The following is a 22,081-nucleotide window of genomic DNA, read 5'->3' as shown; positions in this document are numbered from 1 at the left end:
AGCATTTTGGGACGTGACAGGTTCCCTTTAAATGCAAAAAAATTTATCATGTTGAAATTTGATGGAACAATTAGGTTAAATGTTTAAAGGTTCACTTACCTAAAATTGATTGAAAAGCCAAAATAATCAGGAGGAAAAGCTTAAAAAACAACATTTTTTTCTGGACCACAAGCCTCAGTAGACACATACAGCTTCAATCTGTTAAAATAAGTAGGAAAATACTAAAAGTAGAGTTTACACACATAAAAGCTTTCTTTTCTTTTTTTGTATTGTGATTTTAGCTGACATTTATTGCACCAAATTTATCAAAATGGCTAATACAGTTCATGAATTAGGTGCAAAGTAAAAAAAATGGGCATTTTTTTCGTGTCAGTGACCATTTTTGCAACTTTTTGAAGTGGAACTTTTTGCTTGATGTGCATAAAATCACTCAAAGGGTTACTGAAGTGGAGTTGCACCAAATTATTATGACTTTTGTGAGACAGTGACTGGCATCATTGTGAATGGCCGGTATGTGTCGCAGAGACAGAGGTTGTCCTCTGCGCTGTAAGCCCGAAATGTTGTTGTTCTGGAACTTATAGTTCCACAAGTGTTTGTTTAGTTATAAGGGGGGCTTACATGGTTATTTGGAGAGCTGGGCGGGACTGACTAACCACACACACCTCCCACCTATGGGGGTGGTTACAGGTACATAATGTGACCAGGGTTTGGGTCACATGTTCAGACTGTATGGACCTGAATGGTCAGAGTGTAAGGTCCTGGATGGTCTGTGTTGGAAGATCCTGGGAGTAGGATCGGATTCCTGGAAAGCACATGGTGAGGCCATGGACTTGAAGGCCTGTGTGTTGGAAGGTCCAAGGAGTGAACTTCTTGGAAAGCACATGGAGAGGCCGTATGTGCAGAGTCTGTGACGGCACTGTGTTGGGGAAGCTACCGTTCCTTCTGCTGGTCTGGACTGTCGGGAGTGCCCTGGTCACAAGGACGGTGATCCCAGTAAGGCAGCTTTCCCCAGGAGAAAGGACTGACAGGAGTCAGTATGTGGAGCAGGAGCTCCTGTCAGGTATCTCCAGATAAAGCGGGTTAAGGGCAGACGAGTATCTGCCAGTGGGACAGACTGTTAGTGTTTATGATCTTATGATGTTCCATGGATATTTATGAACTGTGCGGTCACCCATGGTAACTGGACGAAGTGAGAAGTGCGGCGTGTTTAGTGACTGTGAGTTGAAGTTGTATAAAATGTGATGTAATGGAACTTTACGTTATGCGGTTTATGAGCCTAAATAAACCGGAATAGACTTTTTATGTGAGAAACCATGCCTGTGTGCTTTAATCCCGTTGCCAAGGGAGTGTTCCCCCAACACACTCAGGGAGTGCTGTCTCACACTTTTCAAAAAGTCGTAAATAATACAGGTATGTAAAACTTGGGTTTGTGAAAAAATTTTCAAATCCAATGATTCATTCTTATATTTTCTTATGCCCTGATTTAAAATAATTATTTTTAACCATCATGTGAGTATTTTTCACAAAACGCTTGTGAAATTACGTACAAGCGAGATGAACAAGAAAAATCTTTATTGTAGCCAAAAATGTACACAATATTATATATAAAAATGTATTGAACATTCATTCTGCAACTTTATTGGAAATTAATTATTGCACCTTATCCTTTTCTATTGAAAGCTTAAAAGCTTCTCTTTATACCCATTCTCCTATAGAAGGCCAGCAGAATTTCTTTGTGTAGCATTCAGCAGTAGTCCCCCATCATGTTCACGTTCCATCTACCTTGATAGCATTGTTCCATCTTCTTGATAGCCTGATGAAATTTTTCTCCTTGATCTTCGCTAACAGCACCAATTTTATCAGGGAAGTATTCGAAATGGGAATGTAAATGGTAATGGGAATGTAAAAAATGTACTGTAACTTCTCATATGAAATATGGAGCACCTAACAGCTTTAATAAATAATACGTTTGAAAATTTTGAAGCAACGTGGAACCTGTGGGACGTATACTGGGCTCAGAAGGCCTAACAATAGTATTTACAGTACCTTGCGAAAGTATTCAGCCCCCTGGAACTTTTCAACCTTTTCCCACTTATCATGCTTCAAACATAAAGATACCAAATGTAAATTTTTGGTGAAGAATCAACAACAAGTGGAACACAATTGTGAAGTTGAATAAAATTTATTGGTTATTTTAAATTTTTGTGGAAATTCAAAAACTGAAAAGTGGGGCGTGCAATATTATTCGGCCCCTTTACTTTCAGTGCAGCAAACTCACTCCAGAAGTTCATTGTGGATCTCTGAATGATCCAATGTTGTCCTAAATGCCTAATGATGATAAATATAATCCACCTGTGTGTAATCAAGTCTCCATATAAATGCACCTGCTCTGTGATAGTCTCAGGGTTCTGTTTGAAGCAAAGAGCATCATGAAGACCAAGGAACACAACAGGCAGGTCCGTGATACTCTTGTGGAGAAGTTTAAAGCCGGATTTGGATACAAAATGATTTCCAAAACTTTAACCCCTTAATGACAGCCAATACGTCTTTTAACTGACCTGACATATAAGAGAATAACATACCCATACAGGTGACAATCCCGCAGCTGTCGGCTGTACACTATAGCTGACAACTTGCTGTATTAGCCACGATCAGTGTTTGCACTGTCCATATCTGTTTAACCCCTTAGATGCTGCTGTCAGTAGTGACTACATCATTATAAATGGTTAACAGAGTGTGGGGGCTTCCTCTTTATCCAAATTGGTGCCCTCAGATCATGATTTTGTGGTCCTGATGTTTGCGACGGCAATTCATGACCAAATAGTTGCCTAAGAATCTAACGGCTGTAGTTATCTGTTCAGAAGTTAGAGACATTTAGGTGGTAAAAATACACATTTTCATTTCTGTCATACCACTTTGCATTAATTCCTGTAAAGCACCTGAAGAGTTGATAAACTACCTGACAGCAGTTTTCAATATGCCAGGGGGTGCTGATTTAAAAATGGTATCACGTTTTGGGGTTTCCTCTATATATAAGACCCCTAAAGTCACTTCAAACATGGATAAGTCTCTAAAAAAATAAATTTTGTAAATTTCCTTGAAAAAATGAAAAATTGCTGCTACATTTTTAATCCTCCTAAAATGCTAACAAAATAAAATAACATTTTACAAATGGTGCTCATGTAAAGCTGACATGTGGGAAATGTTATTTATTAATGGTTTGCTATGGTATGACTATCTGGATTAAAGGGATAATCATTCAAATTTAGAAAATTACTTATTTTTTAACATTTTTCTCAAATTTTTGATATTTTTTATAAATAAACACAAAACATATTGATCTAAATTTACCATTATCATAAAGTATAATGTGTCACGAAAAAACAATCTCAAAATCACTGGGATTTGTTGAAGCGTTGCAGAGTTATTACCACATAAAGTGACACTGGTCAGATTTCAAAAATTTGGCTCCGTCACTAAGTTAAACATCCCAAGGAGCACTGTGCATGCGATCATATTGAAATGGAAGGAGTATCATACCACTGCAAATCTACCAAGACCCGGCCGTCCCTCTAAACTTTCATCTCAAACAAGGAGAAGACTAATCAGAGATGCAGCCAAGAGGCCCTTGATCACTTTGGATGAACTGCAGAGATCTACAGCTGAGGTGGGACAGTCTGTCCATAGGACAACAATCAGTCGTACACTGCACAAATCTGGCCTTTATAAAAGAGCGGCAAGAAGAAAGCCATTTCTCAAAGATATCCATAAAAAGTGTAATTTAAAGTTTGCAACAAGCAACCTGGGAGATACACCAAACATGTGGAAGAAGGTGCTCTGGTCAGATGAAACCAAAATCTAATTTTTTGCAACAATGCCAAACGATATGTTTGGCGTAAAGGCAACACAGCTCATCACCCTGAGCACACCATCCCCATTGTCAAACGTGGTGGCAGCATCATGGTTTGAGCCTGCTTTTCTTCAGCAGGGACAGGGAAGATGGTCAAAATTAATGGGAAGATGGATGGAGCCAAATACAGGACCATTCTTGAAGAAAACCTGTTGGAGTCTGCAAAAGACCTGAGACTGGGACGGAGATTTGTCTTCCAACAAGACAATGATCCCAAACATAAATCAAAATCTACAATGGAATGGTTCACAAACATATCCAGGAGTTAGAATGGCCAAGTCAAAGTCCAGACCTCAATCCAATCGAGAATCTGTAGAAAGAGCTGAAAACTGCTGTTCACAAACGATCTCCATCAAACCTCACTGAGCTCGAGTTGTTTGCCAAGGAAGAATGGGCAAGAATTCCAGTCTCTCGATGTACAAAACTGATAGAGACATACCCCAAGCGACTTGTAGCTGTAATCGCAGCAAAAGGTGGCGCAACAAAGTATTAAGTTAAAGGGGGCGAATAATATTGCACGCCCAACTTTTCAGTTTTTGAATTTCCACAAAAATTTAAAATAAGCAATAAATTTCGTTCAACTTCACAACTGTGTTCCACTTGTTGTTGATTCTTCACCAAAAATTTACATTTGGTATCTTTATGTTTGAAGCATGATATGTGGGAAAAGGTTGAAAAGTTACAGGGGGCCGAATACTTTCGTAAGGCACTGTACCCAGCAAAATGTACCATCTTTCCCAGGGACCTCATCTCCTTCCCTCCCTCATGTTTCACTGTCTTGTCAATCCTATTTGTTTCTATTATATTTGTTAACTGATTTGCATTGAATGTTTACATGTATTATATCTCGGTGTGATTCCATTCTGTCAATTTCTATTGAAAAATCAATTTAAAAAAAAATGTAACTTCAAAATTCGTCACACAATCCAAGGCTTTGAAAGGTTTCAGCATTAAATGTAAAGTTTGGATCTTTTTTGTTACCTAGAAATTTCTTGGTAAAAGAATCCCAAGCCTTTTTCTCAACAGCTTTCATTTTTGTTTCGAACACGTCACCCTTCATGAGTTTCCGAATAACTAGACTCATAAAATTGCCTTCCTTCAGTTTTGCTTCAGACGGTACCTGAATCTTGGCACACAGGTACATAAAAGTCTCTCCATCTTTCACAAACTGCTTGTTCAGTCCAAGCTTAATGTGGAGTGGTGGCAGGAGAACTTTAGTGAGAGCAACTAAACTTTTTGCAATTATGTTCTTGAGTCCAGGTTGCAAGGATATTGTCGTTGGCCAACTTTTTTGGCTTCAGTGATGAGTCCTATCCTGGCTGTCGCTTTCACACAAAAAGCATGGATACTTCATGTATCCTACTTGCTGCTCAAGAACTTTCAGATCACCACATAACCACATATAGACCATCCGCGGTCCCTGTAGTTAAGTTTCTTGAGACTAAATTCTCATAACTTTCCTTGAAGTGCACAGATTTCCCTACAAGCACAGAAACATACATGCTGCTATTGTGCAGTAGCACAGCTTTCAGACTTTTTTGGGAATAAAGCTCACATTGTACTCAATGTTACATTTTTTTAATCAGCCCAGGAACAACACAATACACAAGAGCACAGTCTCGAGAAAAGTATGGAAGGAATTATTTTTCTCTGCTTCTGTACCATGAAAAAGAGGTGCCAGGAAATAGCAGGTTATTTTCCTCTAGTCTAGAGCCTATAAGTTCTGCAGAATGTTTAGGAACGTCCAAGTCATTGACTAAATCATTTAAATCAAGCTGTGAAAAAAGCTGTGGCTCATTGGAACTAGTGTGAAAGTCTTCGTGAGTATCCTGCTCTTTTGTTCTGAATCTTCTGAATCAGGTGTATTTTCACATTTCTCCGGAGGTGAAGGTACAGGTATTCCTGGACCGTGAGGCACAGGGCGAATCGCTGACGGGAGGTACAGGTATATATGTTCCTTCTTATTTTTTAGGCTGAATCTCTCCATGTTGCAAGTACAAAGGTAGCAGTCATCATTATGATTTGGGGGTTCCTTCCAGATCATAGGCATGCCAAAATTACAGCTTTTTTCTTCCCTTTGGACCACTGTTGTAGTTCTTCTACACCAGAGGTGGGGAATCTTTTCCTGCCAAACTCCATCTGGATTTTTATACCATACTTTATGGGCCGTACAAATTCCAAGTTACATCTGCCCACAAAGTATGTCCTGACTGGCACTGGTCAGGACATATTTCATTGCATGTGCGTTAGCATTCAGTAGTGAAGACTGTGTGTATGTGTGTGTGTGTGTGTTCACAGAGCAAGAAGAAATTAATGGGCCAGCGACCATCAAAATACAGCTGTCGGGCCAAGCACTGCAGTTTCCGGGAATCTGCCCAGGGGCCAGATAAAAGGTCATCAAGGGCTGTAAACGTCCTGCAGGCATGGGGTTCCCCACCACTCTTCTACACAAACAGAGCACACTACATGTGGACTCCATGACTTGTCCTCTTCACCTAGTTTTACACCAAAGTACGCATAATACAGTTTTATAATGCAGTCCATGATGTTTATTTGTTGTTTATTCACTACAAAACAGCTTTGTACACATTTACGTTGTTAGAAACAGAAGCTTAATCCACCACAACCTCGTAATACTAAAAGGAATCGTGGTAAGCACACCACCACACTCTTATGAACTCTAAAAGAAAATCTGCCTTTGCTCTCCATAGCAATCAAACACAGTGCAGCTTTCAGTTCTTATACTGCTGGTGTAAAATGAAAGCTGTGCTCTGATTGGTTGCTATAAACACCACCACACTGTTATGAACTGTTAGTATAAAAATATCTGTTTTTACTGCCCATAACAACCAATCACAACACTGCTTTCATTCCTTATATTGCTAAGGTAAAATGAAAGATCTGTGAGTGGATACTATGGACACCACCATACTCTTTGGAAAGTGGGTTAGGAAAATCTTCTGTGCCCACATCAGCCAATAACAGTAGAGCATCCATTAATTTCTAGCCAATCTAATGACACCAAAATCAACCACCAAATCACTCAAAGGGGTCAAAGTAGGGTGCAAGAAAAAGCCTACGGAGTCAGTGTCGAACGTGATGGAACTTTTTTGACATCTTTACTGAGTTGATCGATCGAAAGTATAAAAAAATCACCTCTTTTCAAACAATTTTACCCTTGCAGACCATTGTAATCAAGGAAAAACATCTGGAAATGTTAAACTTCACCCACAACGCAGGAAACCAATATAAACAGGTCAGGGCATATGAAACAGACATCAAAAAAGGTGCAAATAGAATAATGAATTGGGTGCAAACAAAAAAAAGTTCAAAACACACAAAACTAGACAAAAAAAACAGGCTGAAAGGCAATGATGAATCAAGGCCATACATTTTCTTTATGTTTACACTAGTGAAAAATATATTCAGGCTTCGTAATGCAACTATTCCTATTTATACAATGCATTATAATGATGATTGTCAGGCGTAAAACATTTTTATGGCTCTTGGATTCGGCAGAGGCTATTGCACAGAGCTGGAATGACAGAGAACAGAGACCACACTTTTTAGCACCACCTCTGTGACCTGCAGTCCGGTATGGACTGGGACTAAAATTCAGCCCTGGCATTTGCAATCACATAGGCCCATGTTGTCCCTGTCCCCAAGCACCAGATGGGATATATTACTAATATTACCCTGGATGGAGGAAAGGAAGATTTACTATAAGACCAATATTTCTAATATTACCTGTGGCCAGCAGGGGTAAGTGACAGTCAGTGACTTTGTGCTCCATCACAACTGATAACAGTATGGGTGTCTTGAGAACACAGATTCTGTTAACAACGTAGGAGACAAAGTGGCCCATGACCATACAGGCCCTTCTGGCATTTGCCAGAGTTGCCAGATGGCCAGTCCGGCCTTGCCTGCATTGCAAGCTTTTGGCAGACTGTATTACATAGTAATAGTATATTGGCAGCACGGTGGCCTTGCAGCGCTGGAGTCCTGGGTTCAAATCCCACCATGGACAACATCTGCAAAGAGTTTGTATGTGCTCTCTGTGTTTGCGTGGGTTTACTCCGGGCACTCCAGTTTCCTCCCACAATCCAAAGACATATTGATAGGGAACTTAGATTGTAATAGTATAGTAATTATCTTGAAATTGTGCCTACTTTGCATGCCATTTGCACACAACTTTTTCACCCTATATTGATTTAGGATTGACCTGGAATGTTAAAGTAATGTAATATTGTATTGCTATTGGTTGTTTGGAAACTTTGGGAGAAATTTATTATTATTGCTTAAAGGGAACCTGTCACCCCCAAAATCGAGGGTGAGGTAAGCCCACCAGCATCAGAGGCTTATCTACAGCATTCTGGAATGCTGTAGATAAGCCCCCGATGTATCCTAAAAGATGAGAAAAAGAGGTTATATTATATTCACCCTTGGGAGGTCCCGGTCCCGCGACACCCATCTGACCAGACCGGTCCGGTCTAGCGCCCCCTATCTTCATCAGATGATGTCCTCTTCTTGTCTTCCTGCCGCGGCTCTGGTTCAGGCGTACTTTGTCTGCCCTGTTGAGGGCAGAGCAAAGTACTGCAGTGTGCAGGCACTGGGCCTCTCTGACCTTTCCCGGCACCTGCGCACTGCAGCACTTTGCTCTGCCCTCAACAGGGCAGACAAAGTACGCCTGCGCCGGAGCCTCAGCATGAAGACCGGAAGAGCACGTCATCGTAAGAAGATGGGAGGCCCCGGACCGTGACACTCATCGGATCGGACCGCCCGCCCAGGTGAGTATAATCTAACCTCTTTTTCTCATCTTTTAGGTTACATCGGGGGCAACAGAATGCTGTAGATAAGCCCCTGATGCCGGTGGGCTTAGCTCACCCTCAATTTTGGGGGTGACAGGTTCCTTTTAATATTTCCACAGCTTAATGCTGGACTAGGCAGGTAGAAGAATCACCCAACTCATCACAGTGGTGAACTCTATTTCATAGATTTGGTACACTATGCTTTACATGTTAGACACTTTTCTTCTTTCTCCACCTTTTGCCATTTTTACTTTACACCTGAATTCTGACCAAAAATTGTAGTGCATGCTGTTAAAAAAATAATTTTGGCACAATTTAGAAGTCAATTTAACCATACCCCCTTTTTAGACACTTTTGTAAACTGTCAGTCTATATTCACACGTTAAAAAGCAATGCAATGTAGTGTGGATCCAAGATAGAGACAACTATACACCCATGGGAATCGTGAAATATATCTTTTATTCAATGGAATCGATAATAACAAACAAATTTATTAAAAACATATTAAATATTAAACACGCAGGGTATTTATATATGTTTTTAATAAATTTGTTTGTTATTATCGATTCCATTGAATAAAAGATATATTTCACGATTCCCATGGGTGTATAGTTGTCTCTATCTTGGATCCACACTACATTGCATTGCTTTTTACCTTGTAGGCAGTGGTCTCCACTGTAAACTTGCACAGTGCACCTGGTGGTCACTTCTCTGGTATCTATTATAAGGATTTCCTTTATGACATTGTGTATGGTAATAGGAGATAAAAGGGTCACCAGGGTTTGCATTGTGGTATCAATTAATATATTCACACGTTGCATTTTTGCTGCATTTTTTGCACCTTTGTTATGCAAACAAAAGCTGCTTTTTACAATACCAGCAAAAGCTGTGAGATTTCATAAATCTCATACTCAAACTTGTTTTTGTTCCTGACTGAATTGGAAAACTGCTGCAGTTTTTTTTAAAGCATGTCAATTCTTTCATTGGTTTTGGAGCACTATTTCACTCATACAAAGCAATGAGTCAGTGCAAAAACTATGCCATCTGTTTTTGCAGAATTTTTGGTGAAAAACTTAGGTACAACACGATGTTAAACTCACTTATTTTTGTTATTTTAACAAATTTAACCCTTGTCTTGGTATCTTCACATGAGCATGGATATTAGTATTAGTACAGTTTCATTAAATTAGTGCTATGTGTTAAAGTAAACAATGCCCTGTCACGATCGTGGTTTGTGGATCCACTGTGCCATGGACCGAGGAGAGCATGGAGGGGTGTGAATAAGCGATCACCTGACTATTCACTAGAGTCTCTGATGGTGAGGTTAGACTTGGCTCCCGATGAACGCCACGTACCACTCCAGGGTAGACCAATGGTTGCGCAGCAGCTGGACCCAAAGGACAGACTGAATGGAGCAGCAGGCAGAGCTTGTACCAGAGACAGAGTTTGCATCTGAGTGCAGCTAGCAGGACTAGCTTCCGAGTACAGCAAGCAAGATTTGCTACTGAGTGCAGCAAGCAGGATTTGTACTTGGAGTACAGCAGGTAGCATTTGTTCTTGGAGTATAGCAGGCGGGACCTGCACTGGTATGCGACCTTACACAACATAGACTGTAAGAGGAATGTTGCTCAAGCACCTCCCCAATGGAGAGGAAGCAATATATACATAACACCTCAAAACCATTGGCTGGGGAGGAAATAGCAAGTGCATGTGCAATAGGGTGCAGGGTTGAGTATGTCACCATGGAACAGACAGACCAACTGTTGAGGGGAATTTATTAACAGGAGTAAGATTCTCCTAGCAGGGAGTAAACGGGGGTTAATAGAGATAAATCAAACAGTAAACAGTTAAGCAGAATCAAAAGGCTTAATGAGTATTCTTGTAACTTATCAGTCCAGGGAGGTCCTGACTGGAGGGTCCTAATTCCAACGTGGGTACAGTCACCAGCAGCACTTGAGATCCTGAAGTCTCTCCTCTGTCTCCTGAGAACTGGAGACTCCGGGGTTAAGTCTTTTCTTCCAGTGAAGCTGAAAGCAGGAAGTAACTCAGCCACTCTGCTGCCAGTCTCTGTATATCAGGCTGGCAGGCTTTCTGCAGTAGCAATGCTACACACACACCGAGCAGTTTACTTGTCACACTCAGGGGTCCTGGTTTGTCACTGCGGTCACAGGGGCTACGCGCTCAGGTCACTGTAAGGGGGTACGTCTTCTCTGATTATGGAGGCTTCCAAGTCCACACTCTCACATCCAGCCTCCACTACGGCTGGTATCTCAGCCTCAGTGCCCTAACGGGGAGCACTCTCTTTCAGGGAGCGCGGCGCTGCAGCCTGCTCTCTGTCTGGCACACTGTCCCCTCTGTCTGGCGTGCTATGCTCTCCTGCTTTTTTCTGACCACACCCCCCTCTCTTCTTCTCTGCCCCCAGCAGTCACATGGTCCCTTCTGTCCAGGGCAGAAAGTCTTTCCCCGACAACCCAGCTGTCTAAGTGGTTCCAGGTAAGGAGCAGGGAAAGCAACCTCCTTACATTCCCCCTCTCTTGAAGCTCGCCATTCCACGGTCGAGGACTCTTCGTGCTTCTCTTTGTTCTTTTGAGGGAAGTCAGATACCTGCAATTCTCACATCTCCTTCTGCCTTTCTTCTTGCACGTACTGCCAAACTAAATGGTCTAGGAGCTGTTCATCAGTCAGGTCGGACTCTTCGTCTTCCGTGCCGGGCTCTACCGGCATCACTCCACAGGGCTTCTCAGGCACACTCCCTGTCTCACACAGTTGTTCCATTTCCTCTGTTCGATCAGGATCCTGTGAGCTGACAGCCAGCACACTCTTCACCTCAGGGGACGATATTAGTGGTTCCTCCTTCTCATCGGTGAGGGCTTCGAAAACGAGTGCCGCAGGAACACTTAGCACTTTCTTTCCTTCTTCGGGAACTCGTGCTGGGCAAGGTAGTAAAGCACTTTGGTGGTCTTCTCGAGTGGATGTCCCTTTCTTCCCTCCGGGCTGTCTCACAGACAGAACCTTCAGATCCAAGCTGGAGTTCCACCAGGCTCGCCTTCACACGTCGGGACAGCGCAGTCATTCCACCAGAGACGCTCGACACCTTCTCCACCTCTCCTTGGCGTCCGACATTGTGGTACTGTCTTGCGCTAGGTGGAACTCTTCTCTTCTTGCCGTACCATTCGCTCCAGGGGCAACGTTCCCTCCAGTTAGCAGGACCTTCAGAGGGGTGAACGGATCTTGGCCAGCGCTTTTCTCGGTTAGGGCACTCTCTGGACAGGTGTCCCACCCTTCTGCACGCCCAGCACTCACGTCTGCGTCTGTCTGGAGGGCGCTTTCATCCAGATCGTCGATCTCGTCAGGAGACATCTCTCATCTGCGGTTGCTCTTCACTCCAGGATACAGAGTTACACTCTGGAGCCGCCACTGAAGCCTTCTTCATGCTGCGCATCTCTCCTCTATCTCCCTCTGGCTGCTTTTGCACGTTACCTCGGGATATGCCGCTGATCCCCAAAACTGCAGTAAGGGCTCTCCCCAGACTCTCAATCTCTTCCCAGATTCTTTTTATCTTCAACCGGGAATCCCGGGTCCATGTCATCTCCTCTTCATTCTGACTGGGCGCTCCGCAATGGTAGCATGTAGGCAGTCTTCTTCGCTGAGCGGCACTAGTCTCACTTTGGGAGGCTGTAACGGGGTCTACCGTGTTAGAGTACCTCTTTCAGTACCACCCCGTGTTTCAGGAGGTCCACTCTGCTTTGGCTGGAGTCTGAATGAAGGATGCTGGCTGGAATTCCTTGGTACATGGGCGCATATAAAAGATCACTGCTTCTCCACGTATTTCCAGTCTGACAACACTTTACTCACAGGACACAGAATATATATCACACAGATACAGAGGGCAGGCCCATTGAAAAGCGGCAGGCCAGACATACATTACAATAGCCGCAGGTGGCCAGAGCCTGCCGATATTTACTGTGGGAATTACAAAGGTGGGGGAGGTCAAAAGGGGGATATCTTGTCCCCTCTGCCCAGGGGCGCAGCCTTTGGGCTGATGCAAAAGGGACATACATCTCACATGGAACCTATTATACATACATATAACTGCACAACATATTCTGGGTACTGAGGTGTTCCGTAACACAGCTCCCCTTTTCAGCGACGCGATCGGCATACAGTCTGATCCTTAACGGATCGGTTTGGGGATGACCGAAGTTTATGGAGTTGGTACAAGTTCCGTTTGTTGAATTAGTCCATCGGCATTACCGTTTTGTTTGCCGGGTCTGTAGTGGATGGTGAAGTCCAGAGGTTGTAGGGCTAAACTCCACCGCAGTAATCTGGCGTTGTCTCCGGAGACCCGATTAAGCCAGACTAGGGGATTATGGTCGGTTAGGAGGGAAAACTGTCATCCATACAAATATGGTTGCAACTTTTTGAGTGCCCATACTACCGCCAGGCACTCCTTCTCGATGGCCGCATAGCTTATTTCACGGGGCAGTAGTTTCCGACTCAGGTAAGCCACTGGGTGTTCTTGGCCGTCCGGCCCGACTTGGCTCAGTACTGCCCCCAATCCAAACATAGAAGCGTCGGTGTGAACAAGGAAACGTTTAGTTGGATCGGGTGTGGCCAATACAGGGGTATTGGTGAGGGCATCCTTTAGCTGGCGGAAGGCTTCCTCACACTCTGGGGTCCAGGTTACCTGGCGGGGTTGGTTCTTACGGGTCAGATCAGTGAGGGTGTAACAACTCTGCTGGCATCACGGCATGGCCTCACATCTCTCACACTATCTTACCCACTGCTCCAGGTCATGTTGTGGTTTCTGTTTCTTGCCAGCACCATGTTCTATGTCTCTGCTCTCCTGCATGCTTCATGGCTGTGTGTGTATAGGGGGCCGGCGCCTGAACTCTCTGGTTCTTATAGGAATCAGGTGCATCTGTCCAATCTGTTCCTGACCAATTACCAAGAGGCCTCCAGTATATAGTGCAGCTCCACCCAGTGTTCTGGGCCTGTGCAATGTGTTAGCTCAGTTAGTGTCTTGCTTCTGAGTTTGCCTGGCCTTGCTCTGAGTTACTCCCTCTCTGGAGGATTCTCTGTTATTTCCTTGGTCTTGTTGTCCGCCCACCAGAAGGCAGAATATCCTGGTCCCAGTGTCTTTGTCCTTGTGTCTTGTTCCATTGCCTTGTCAGTACTTAGTCTTACCTCGGTCTTCTAGTCTTTGGCTTCCTTCCCTGTTGTCTTTCCTTGTATTCTCAGTCTGCTTTTACTCTGCACTCTTGCAGCTCTGCCTGCTCTGAACCTTTGTTACTTTACCTCTGCTCCTCACTTCTGCGTTTCTGCTCCTTTCTACTCAGCTTATCTTCTGCTGTTGCAGTTATCCCTTGCTGCAGCTTCTCTCCACATTCTTTGTGGCTCAGCTCTGCTGCAGAGACCCCTCCCGCAGCACCTCTCCGCTCCTTGCGGTTCTACCTGGCTCCGCTCCTTGCGGTTCTACCTGGCTCCGCTCCTTGCGGTTCTACCTGGCTCTGCTCCTTGCGGTTCTACCTGGCTCCGCTCCTTGCGGTTCTACCTGGCTCCGCTCCTTGCGGTTCTACCTGGCTCCGCTCCTTGCGGTTCTACTTCTCCTGCACTTGGCTCCGCCGCCAGCTCTTGGCTCCGCCTCCTGCCTGTCTGCACTTGGCTCCGCCTCCTGTGGTATTACACTTGGCTCCGCCTCCTGCACTTGGCTCCGCCTCCTGCATTTCTGTTCTTGGCTCTAGCTCCTGTGCTTTCGCTCTACATCCACTCTTGCGGTCTTTATCTACTTATTCCTAGATCCTCGTGTCTGAACAGGTTCTTACCCGTTCTACATACCTGCCTGCAGACCGGTCCCTACCGGTTCTTCCAGTGTACCAGTCTTGTCCACCAGTCCTGCCAGAGAGCCAGCCGTGCCCGCCTGCCTACCAGAGAGCCAGCCGTGCCCGCCTGCCTGACAGTGTTCCTGTTGTACCCGTCTGCCTGCCTATGTGCCAGCCGTGCCCGCTTGCTTGTCTATGTTCCGTTCCCCGGTGGGATCAGCAGCCACAACCAGACTCCACCCTGGAGTGGTACCTGGTAGCTTCCTATTGCACAAGTCTGACCTCACCATCAGAGGCTCCAGCGAACACCTAGGAAGCTACTTAGTTACGCCCCTTCCAGGGAGGTTTGGTCTGTGGTCCAGTGGGGCCACTCCCCCGCACGCCTGCGCCAACCAGTCTGGGCACGAGCATGACAGTTTGCACAGGCCATGGCCTCCGCTGTATCCCATGTCCTACCGCTCGCAGAGCATGATGAACTTTCTCTCTGCCCGTATGAGCAACCTGATAAATTTGTTCCACCAAGGGTGGTTCAGATTGAAGAGACCTCTGACCCAATTATAGTCTCTAATGCTCTCTTCAAGCAACTTCAGGCCTATGAGGAGGAGCACTACCCAGCTGACCCACCTAGGTTCTATGGGAATCCTGAAGAATGCCAGGGGTTCCTGAAACAGTGCTTACGCTACATCCTGCAGAATGCAGCTTGTTTTCCCTCTGACTGGGTCAAGGTGGGTTACATCATGTCCTACCTGGCCGAAGATGCTCTAATATGGATAACTCCCCTCTGGGAAGCAGGGGATCCTATCGTCATGAACCTAGGGGCCTTCCTAGTGGCCTTCCGTAAAGTATTTGACAAGCCTTGTCCTGCTGCTCCTGTTAAGTCTTCCCCATCTAGATCCGAGAGGCGCTCCAGACGGGCGAAACCCGTGAAGAAACCCCCACGTCAAGCCATGACCGTCTGTGACCCTCCAGTTCCTGTACCCATTAAAGCAGCTACCCGTATGAAGCCTAAGAAGGTTGATGAGAGTGGGCTGGCAAAGCAGCAGCCTGAAATCAGCCATAAGAAGGGCATACAATGTCGCTGCTGTTGTGAGGAACACCTGGATGGCCTCTGTCCAGGGGATCTCAAGCTCAAAAACCTCGGGTCAGTAGGAGAGACTGCCCTTGGTGAGAATAACTCCCTGCCGCTAAACTCTATGACTGTTTCTCTGCCTTCTGGGAGCTTTGGTGTGTCTAAACCGCCTGTCATACGGAGTCGGTGTATGGTCTCCGTTCTACAGCTCCAGAACCCGGTGTGGGCGTTGCCTGATAATGGCCGAGCCCTGCTAAAGAGCAGTCTAGTCCTACAAGGACAACTACAGTTCCAAGTAGGAGCCTTATACACGAAGAAGTTTGTCTTCCACATGCTGTCTGTTATGCCCATGGGTCATTCTGAGCCAAGGACTCTACCACCCGCTCTGGTCAAGGGTTCCAGTAAGGTGCTTCGTTTGAACTTACCCAGTCTTGAGAACTGTCTGGTTCCCATGCGTCAAAGACACTCAGCAGTGTCATCTTCTTCAGCTGGTCTGCTAGTCGTCGAGTCAAGCTGTGCTGACGTCACCGAAGATGGGGAAACGGTGACTATGTCTCCACACATCTCCAGCGACTATACCAGTAAACACTTAGTCGTCGAGTCAAGATGTGCTAATGTCACCGAAGATGGGGAAGCGGTGACTATCTCTCCACACGTCTCCAGCGACTTTTCCTGTATTCCGTTCCTAGGAACATCCCCGCCGCTTGGACGATTTCTTCTGGATAACGGGCAGAAGATGGTTCCTATGTTTATACCTTCAGCGTCCTTGTGGCCGGCTGGTGAAGACTTCAAAACAGAAGTTTGTTCATCTCAATTTTTCTCTGACCCGGTGGAGCTGTTGTTCTCCACACTCATCTCTAGTGACTTTTCCTGTGTTCAGTATCCAGGAACTTCTCTGCTACCTGTTGGGCAAAACTTGAATCCTATTAGGTTTCCAGTTTCCATGTGTCTGGCTGGTGAAGATATTAAGACGGCAGCATTCAAGTCCCTGTTACCTATGTACCTGGAGGAGGTGGTCCTGCTCTTTGTGGAAGCTAACCCTGTTGAGCACCAAGAGACTTTGTTTTCTGAGATACCTGGTGACCCTCCTGCCGCCTTCTACCCAGAAGATGTCATGTTGGCCTGGACTATGTGTGCTCCTATCCTTCTTCTACAAGTTATTCTGGCAGGCTTGAAGAGGAGGGGCCGTAAAGGGGGGGGTACTGTAACAACTCTGCTGGCATCACGGCATGGCCTCACATCTCTCACACTATCTTACCCACTGCTCCAGGTCATGTTGTGGTTTCTGTTTCTTGCCAGCACCATGTTCTATGTCTCTGCTCTCCTGCATGCTTCATGGCTGTGTGTGCATAGGGGGCCGGCGCCTGAACTCTCTGGTTCTTATAGGAATCAGGTGCATCTGTCCAATCTGTTCCTGACCAATTACCAAGAGGCCTCCAGTATATAGTGCAGCTCCACCCAGTGTTCTGGGCCTGTGCAATGTGTTAGCTCAGTTAGTGTCTTGCTTCTGAGTTTGCCTGGCCTTGCTCTGAGTTACTCCCTCTCTGGAGGATTCTCTGTTATTTCCTTGGTCTTGTTGTCCGCCCACCAGGAGGCAGAATATCCTGGTCCCAGTGTCTTTGTCCTTGTGTCTTGTTCCATTGCCTTGTCTGTACTTAGTCTTACCTCGGTCTTCTAGTCTTTGGCTTCCTTCCCTGTTGTCTTTCCTTGTATTCTCAGTCTGCTTTCACTCTGCACTCTTGCAGCTCTGCCTGCTCTGAACCTTTGTTACTTTACCTCTGCTCCTCACTTCTGCGTTTCTGCTCCTTTCTACTCAGCTTATCTTCTGCTGTTGCAGTTATCCCTTGCTGCAGCTTCTCTCCACATTCTTTGTGGCTCAGCTCTGCTGCAGAGACCCCTCCCGCAGCACCTCTCCGCTCCTTGCGGTTCTACCTGGCTCCGCTCCTTGCGGTTCTACCTGGCTCCGCTCCTTGCGGTTCTACCTGGCTCCGCTCCTTGCGGTTTTACCTGGCTCCGCTCCTTGCGGTTCTACCTGGCTCCGCTCCTTGCGGTTCTACCTGGCTCCGCTCCTTGCGGTTCTACCTGGCTCCGCTCCTTGCGGTTCTACTTCTCCTGCACTTGGCTCCGCCACCAGCTCTTGGCTCCGCCTCCTGCCTGTCTGCACTTGGCTCCGCCTCCAGCTTTTGGCTCCGCCTCCTGTGGTTTTGCACTTGGCTCCGCCTCCTGCTCTTGGCTCCGCCTCCTGCATTTCTGTTCTTGGCTCTAGCTCCTGTGCTTTCGCTCTACATCCGCTCTTGCAGTCTTTATCTACTTATTCCTAGATCCTCGTGTCTGAACAGGTTCTTACCCATTCTACATACCTGCCTGCAGACCGGTCCCTACCGGTTCTTCCAGTGTACCAGTCTTGTCCACCAGTCCTGCCAGAGAGCCAGCCGTGCCCGCCTGCCTACCAGAGAGCCAGCCGTGCCCGCCTGCCTGACAGTGTTCCTGTTGTACCCGTCTGCCTGCCTATGTGCCAGCCGTGCCCGCTTGCTTGTCTATGTTCCGTTCCCCGGTGGGATCAGCAGCCACAACCAGACTCCACCCTGGAGTGGTACCTGGTAGCTTCCTATTGCACAAGTCTGACCTCACCATCAGAGGCTCCAGCGAACACCTAGGAAGCTACTTAGTTACGCCCCTTCCAGGGAGGTTTGGTCTGTGGTCCAGTGGGGCCACTCCCCCGCACGCCTGCGCCAACCAGTCTGGGCGCGAGCATGACAGAGGGGCTTGGCTACGCTGCTGTAATTGGGAACGAATTTCCTGTAATACCCCGCTGTCCCTAGAAATGCCATGACCTGGGTTTTAGTTCGTGGGGTGGGCCATTTGGCTATGGCCTCAATCTTGGCTGGTTCTGGTCGCTGTTTCCCACTTCCCATCCAATGCCCTAAATACTGAACCTCTGCTTTGCCCACGTGACACTTGTTTGGGTTCAGGGTGATTCCAGCCTTGTGGATCCTGTCCAATACTGTCTCTAGGTGATTTAGATGCTCTTCCCATGTCGCACTGTAGATGGCGATGTCATCCAGGTAGGCACAAGCATAGTCCTGGAGACCATCCAGAAGCCGGTCAGCCAGCCTCTGGAAGGTCGCCGGGGCATTCTTCATCCCGAATGGCATAACTCGAAACTGGAATAAGCCATACGGGATGATAAATGCGGACATGGGAATAGCGTCAGGACTAAGGGTAATCTGCCAGTAGCCTTTGCATAGATCGATGGTGGTCAAATACTTTGCCCCCACCAGCCGGTCTAACAACTCATCCACACGCGGCAAGGGATACGCATCCGTCACTGTTTTCTCATTGAGCTTACGATAGTCTACACAAAACCGTGTAGTCCCATCCTTCTTGGGCACTAACACTACGGGGGATACCCAGGGACTATCTGACTCTTCAATGACCCCTAAACGCAACATCTCTTGTATCTCTTGTCGCATCCCTTCTCGTACAGACTCAGGGACGCGGAAGGGGGTTGTCGAAGGGAGTCTGATCCTGGGTCTCAACCTTGTGTTGTGCCAGGCGAGTGTACCCTGGTCTCCCTGAAAACATCCTCTGTCGCTGCCTCAACAACACCTCCGCCTGCTATCTATCCCAGGAACCTAGGTCTTCACCCAAGTGTACCTGGTCCCATGTTTTAGACTGAGTCCTTTCCCCTAAGACATCCGGCAAGGGAAGTCTGGCTAAATCCTCTGCTTCAGGTGCACAGATGGCCACTACCTCTTCAGGGTGCTCCTGGTAGGGCTTCAGCATATTCACGTGGAACATGCGGATAACCCTGGGGTCATCACAATCGGCGACATTATAGGTGGTGTTGGCTATTTTCCCCACTACCTGGTAGGGCCCCTGCCATGCAGCTTGGAACTTGTTCTGCCTAGTGGGCTCTAACACCAGGACCTTCTGTCCTATTTCCAAGGTGCGTTCTCTGGCCCTCCAATCGTACCATACGCGCTGGCGCCACTGGGCCACCTGATGTTCCCACGTACAGCCTGGGTCAGCTCCTGTAGGCGGTCCCGGAATTCCAGCACATAGGGTACAATAGGTACCCCTTCTATGATGCCCTCCCCTTCCCAGTGTTCTAGCACTAAGTCTAGGGGTCCCCTTACCCACCTCCCGTATACCAGTTCGAACGGGGAGAACCCCATGGATTCTTGGGGCACCTCCCGATAGGCAAACAGGAGGTGTGGCAAGAATTTCTCCCAGTCCCTGTAGGTCCTGGTAAAAGTCCCAATGAGTTGTTTTAACGTCCTGTTAAAGCGTTCACACTACCCATTGGTTTGCGGGTGGTACGGGGCGCTTCTAATGCACTTTACGCCGCACAGATTCCACAGTTGGTTGGTTACCTCTGCTGTAAACTGGGTACCCTGGTCCGAGATAATCTCCCGCGGAAATCCAACCCGTGAGAAAACCTGGAGCAGGGCAGCCGCCACCGTCTCTGCCAGCATGTTAGGTAACGCAACCGCCCCTGGATACCATGTGGTATAATTTACCACTGTCAATATATACCTTTTCCCTGACGCACTGGGTTTGGCTAACGGTCCTATCAGATCGACCGCTACTCGGCTAAATGGTTCCTCCACAATGGGGAGGGGGCGTAATTTGGCCTTGCATCGATCTCCCCTCTTGCCAATGCGCTGGCAACTGTCACAGGTCTGGCAGTACTGACGAACATCATAGGTTACCCCCGGCCAAAAGAAGTTTTGTGTCAGACGATGCCTGGTGCGACTGACGCCGAAGTGCCCGGCCAAGGGTATGTCATGAGAGATTCGCAGTAACTCCTGCCTATACTTCTTGGGAACTACCAGCTGTCGTTTTATAGTGGGGCTCGTCCCTGTGGGGTGCTGCTCTGTGATCCGGTAGAGGAGTCCCTGCTTCCATACAAACTGTTCCCCTTCCAGTACCCCTCTCACCTCCTGTGCCTTCCCACCATATCCCTCCAATGAAGAATCCTCAAGTAACTCCCTCTTAAATTCAGCTGGGGTGGCCCAAGAAATGTCTGGCTATGGGAATACGTGTAGGGCTGGGATGTCTTACCTGGGCCTCCTCTGAGTGTGATTCCGCCTCCACAGTTCGAGCTTGTCTCCGGGTGGTCACAGAATATGTCTCAGCCAGAGGGGCAACCGAGAAGGCAGACAACATGGGCCCCAAGTCATTTTCCAGCAAGGCATCTGCAGGCAAATCCTCCATCAAGCCGACCTCAACAAGGCCATCCCCGACTCCCCAGTTCAGGTGAATCCTGGCAGTGGGCAGTCAATGTATGGCTCCCCCTGCTACACGGACTGCCACTGTCCGGCCCGTCTTCTCTTGGTCCCAGACGAGATGATGCTTCACAAGGGTCAAAGTTGCCCCAGAATCTCTTAGTCCCTGCATACGTTTCCCATTAACCCACACGACCTGTCGATGCTGTTGTCGATTATCTGCCCGGGCTGCCTGCACGGGGTCTACTTCATGCAGCACGTCCTCCATCTCTTCCACCCCCTGGTTAGTCGTAGCCCCCCAATGCCGGGTCAGCTTCGCCTTGGTAGCAGTGTACAGCCGCCCGGCTGAAAGTAGCTGTTCCCGCCTTTGGCCACTGGGTACGCTGAGTCCGGTTGGGACATTGTGTTTGCAGGTGGCCCAGCTGATGGCAGGCATGGCATCGCGCCCCAGGGGGACTGTGGTAGGCTGGGTTTTTAGCTGGTCCCCCTACAATATTCGGTGGTTTGGGGGCCTCCAGGTCCATGGGTGGACCCCTAGTGACCATCTTTAATCCGGACAACTGAGGCCTCCTGGCATCATGATGTTCATCGGCTAGACGAGCGGCCTCCTCAAGAGTCGTTGGCTTCCAGTCCCGAAGCCATTCTTGTGTCTCGGGGGTTAGTCCATTAAAGAATCGTTCTAGCAAGAAGAGCTGGAGGATGTCCTCCTTAGTGGTGGCTTGGCTCCCTTGTACCCACTGTAGCAGTGACCGCCATAATTTACAGGCCCATTCAGCGTGGGTATCGGTTATGCGTTTTAAAAGTCAGCGGAACTTTTGGCGGTATGCCTCTGGTGTCAGCGCATACCGGGCCAAGATCACTTCTTTGATCCGCTCATAGTCCATACAGTCCTCATCAGGTACCGTGCGATAGGCATCTGCTGCCCGGCCTGTCAGCTTGCTGGCCAGAATCTGAACCCGTTCCTCCGGCTTCACTTGATGAAGGGCACACTGCCGCTCAAAGTCCTGCAGAAAGCCATCAATGTCTTCCTCTGCCTCCCCCATCTGTCGGAAGGCATTATACTGGATCTTTTTGTGGCTTACTGTTGAAGGTACCTGGTCGGAGGCCAGAGCTCCCCCTGCTTGCTGACTCTCCTCTCTCCGCTCTGCCATCTCCATCTTGGCCAGCTCCACATTGGTCCACTCTGCCATCTCCATCTTGGCTAGCTCTATCCTGGTCCACTCGGCCATCATTTCCTTTAG

General features: G+C 47.3%; 1 protein-coding gene across 2 annotated transcripts in view; it reads right to left on the bottom strand.

Moving 5' to 3' along the window:
* Positions 1-22,081, bottom strand: part of LOC143804222 (programmed cell death 1 ligand 2-like) — a 169,129-nt gene that overhangs the window by 111,353 nt on the left and 35,695 nt on the right. For both annotated transcript variants that reach the window (XM_077283350.1, XM_077282535.1), the window contains exon 2: positions 100-198. In XM_077283350.1, coding sequence (XP_077139465.1) covers positions 100-187 — 88 coding nt within the window. In that variant the 5' untranslated portion in view covers positions 188-198. The remainder of the gene's footprint in view (positions 1-99; positions 199-22,081) is intronic.

This window comes from Ranitomeya variabilis, chromosome 1 (assembly GCF_051348905.1).
Source record: "Ranitomeya variabilis isolate aRanVar5 chromosome 1, aRanVar5.hap1, whole genome shotgun sequence".
Classification (NCBI taxonomy): Eukaryota; Metazoa; Chordata; class Amphibia; order Anura; family Dendrobatidae; genus Ranitomeya; species Ranitomeya variabilis.
The sequence above is the reverse complement of the archived record's forward strand: the minus strand, read 5'-3'. Positions and strand labels throughout refer to the sequence as shown.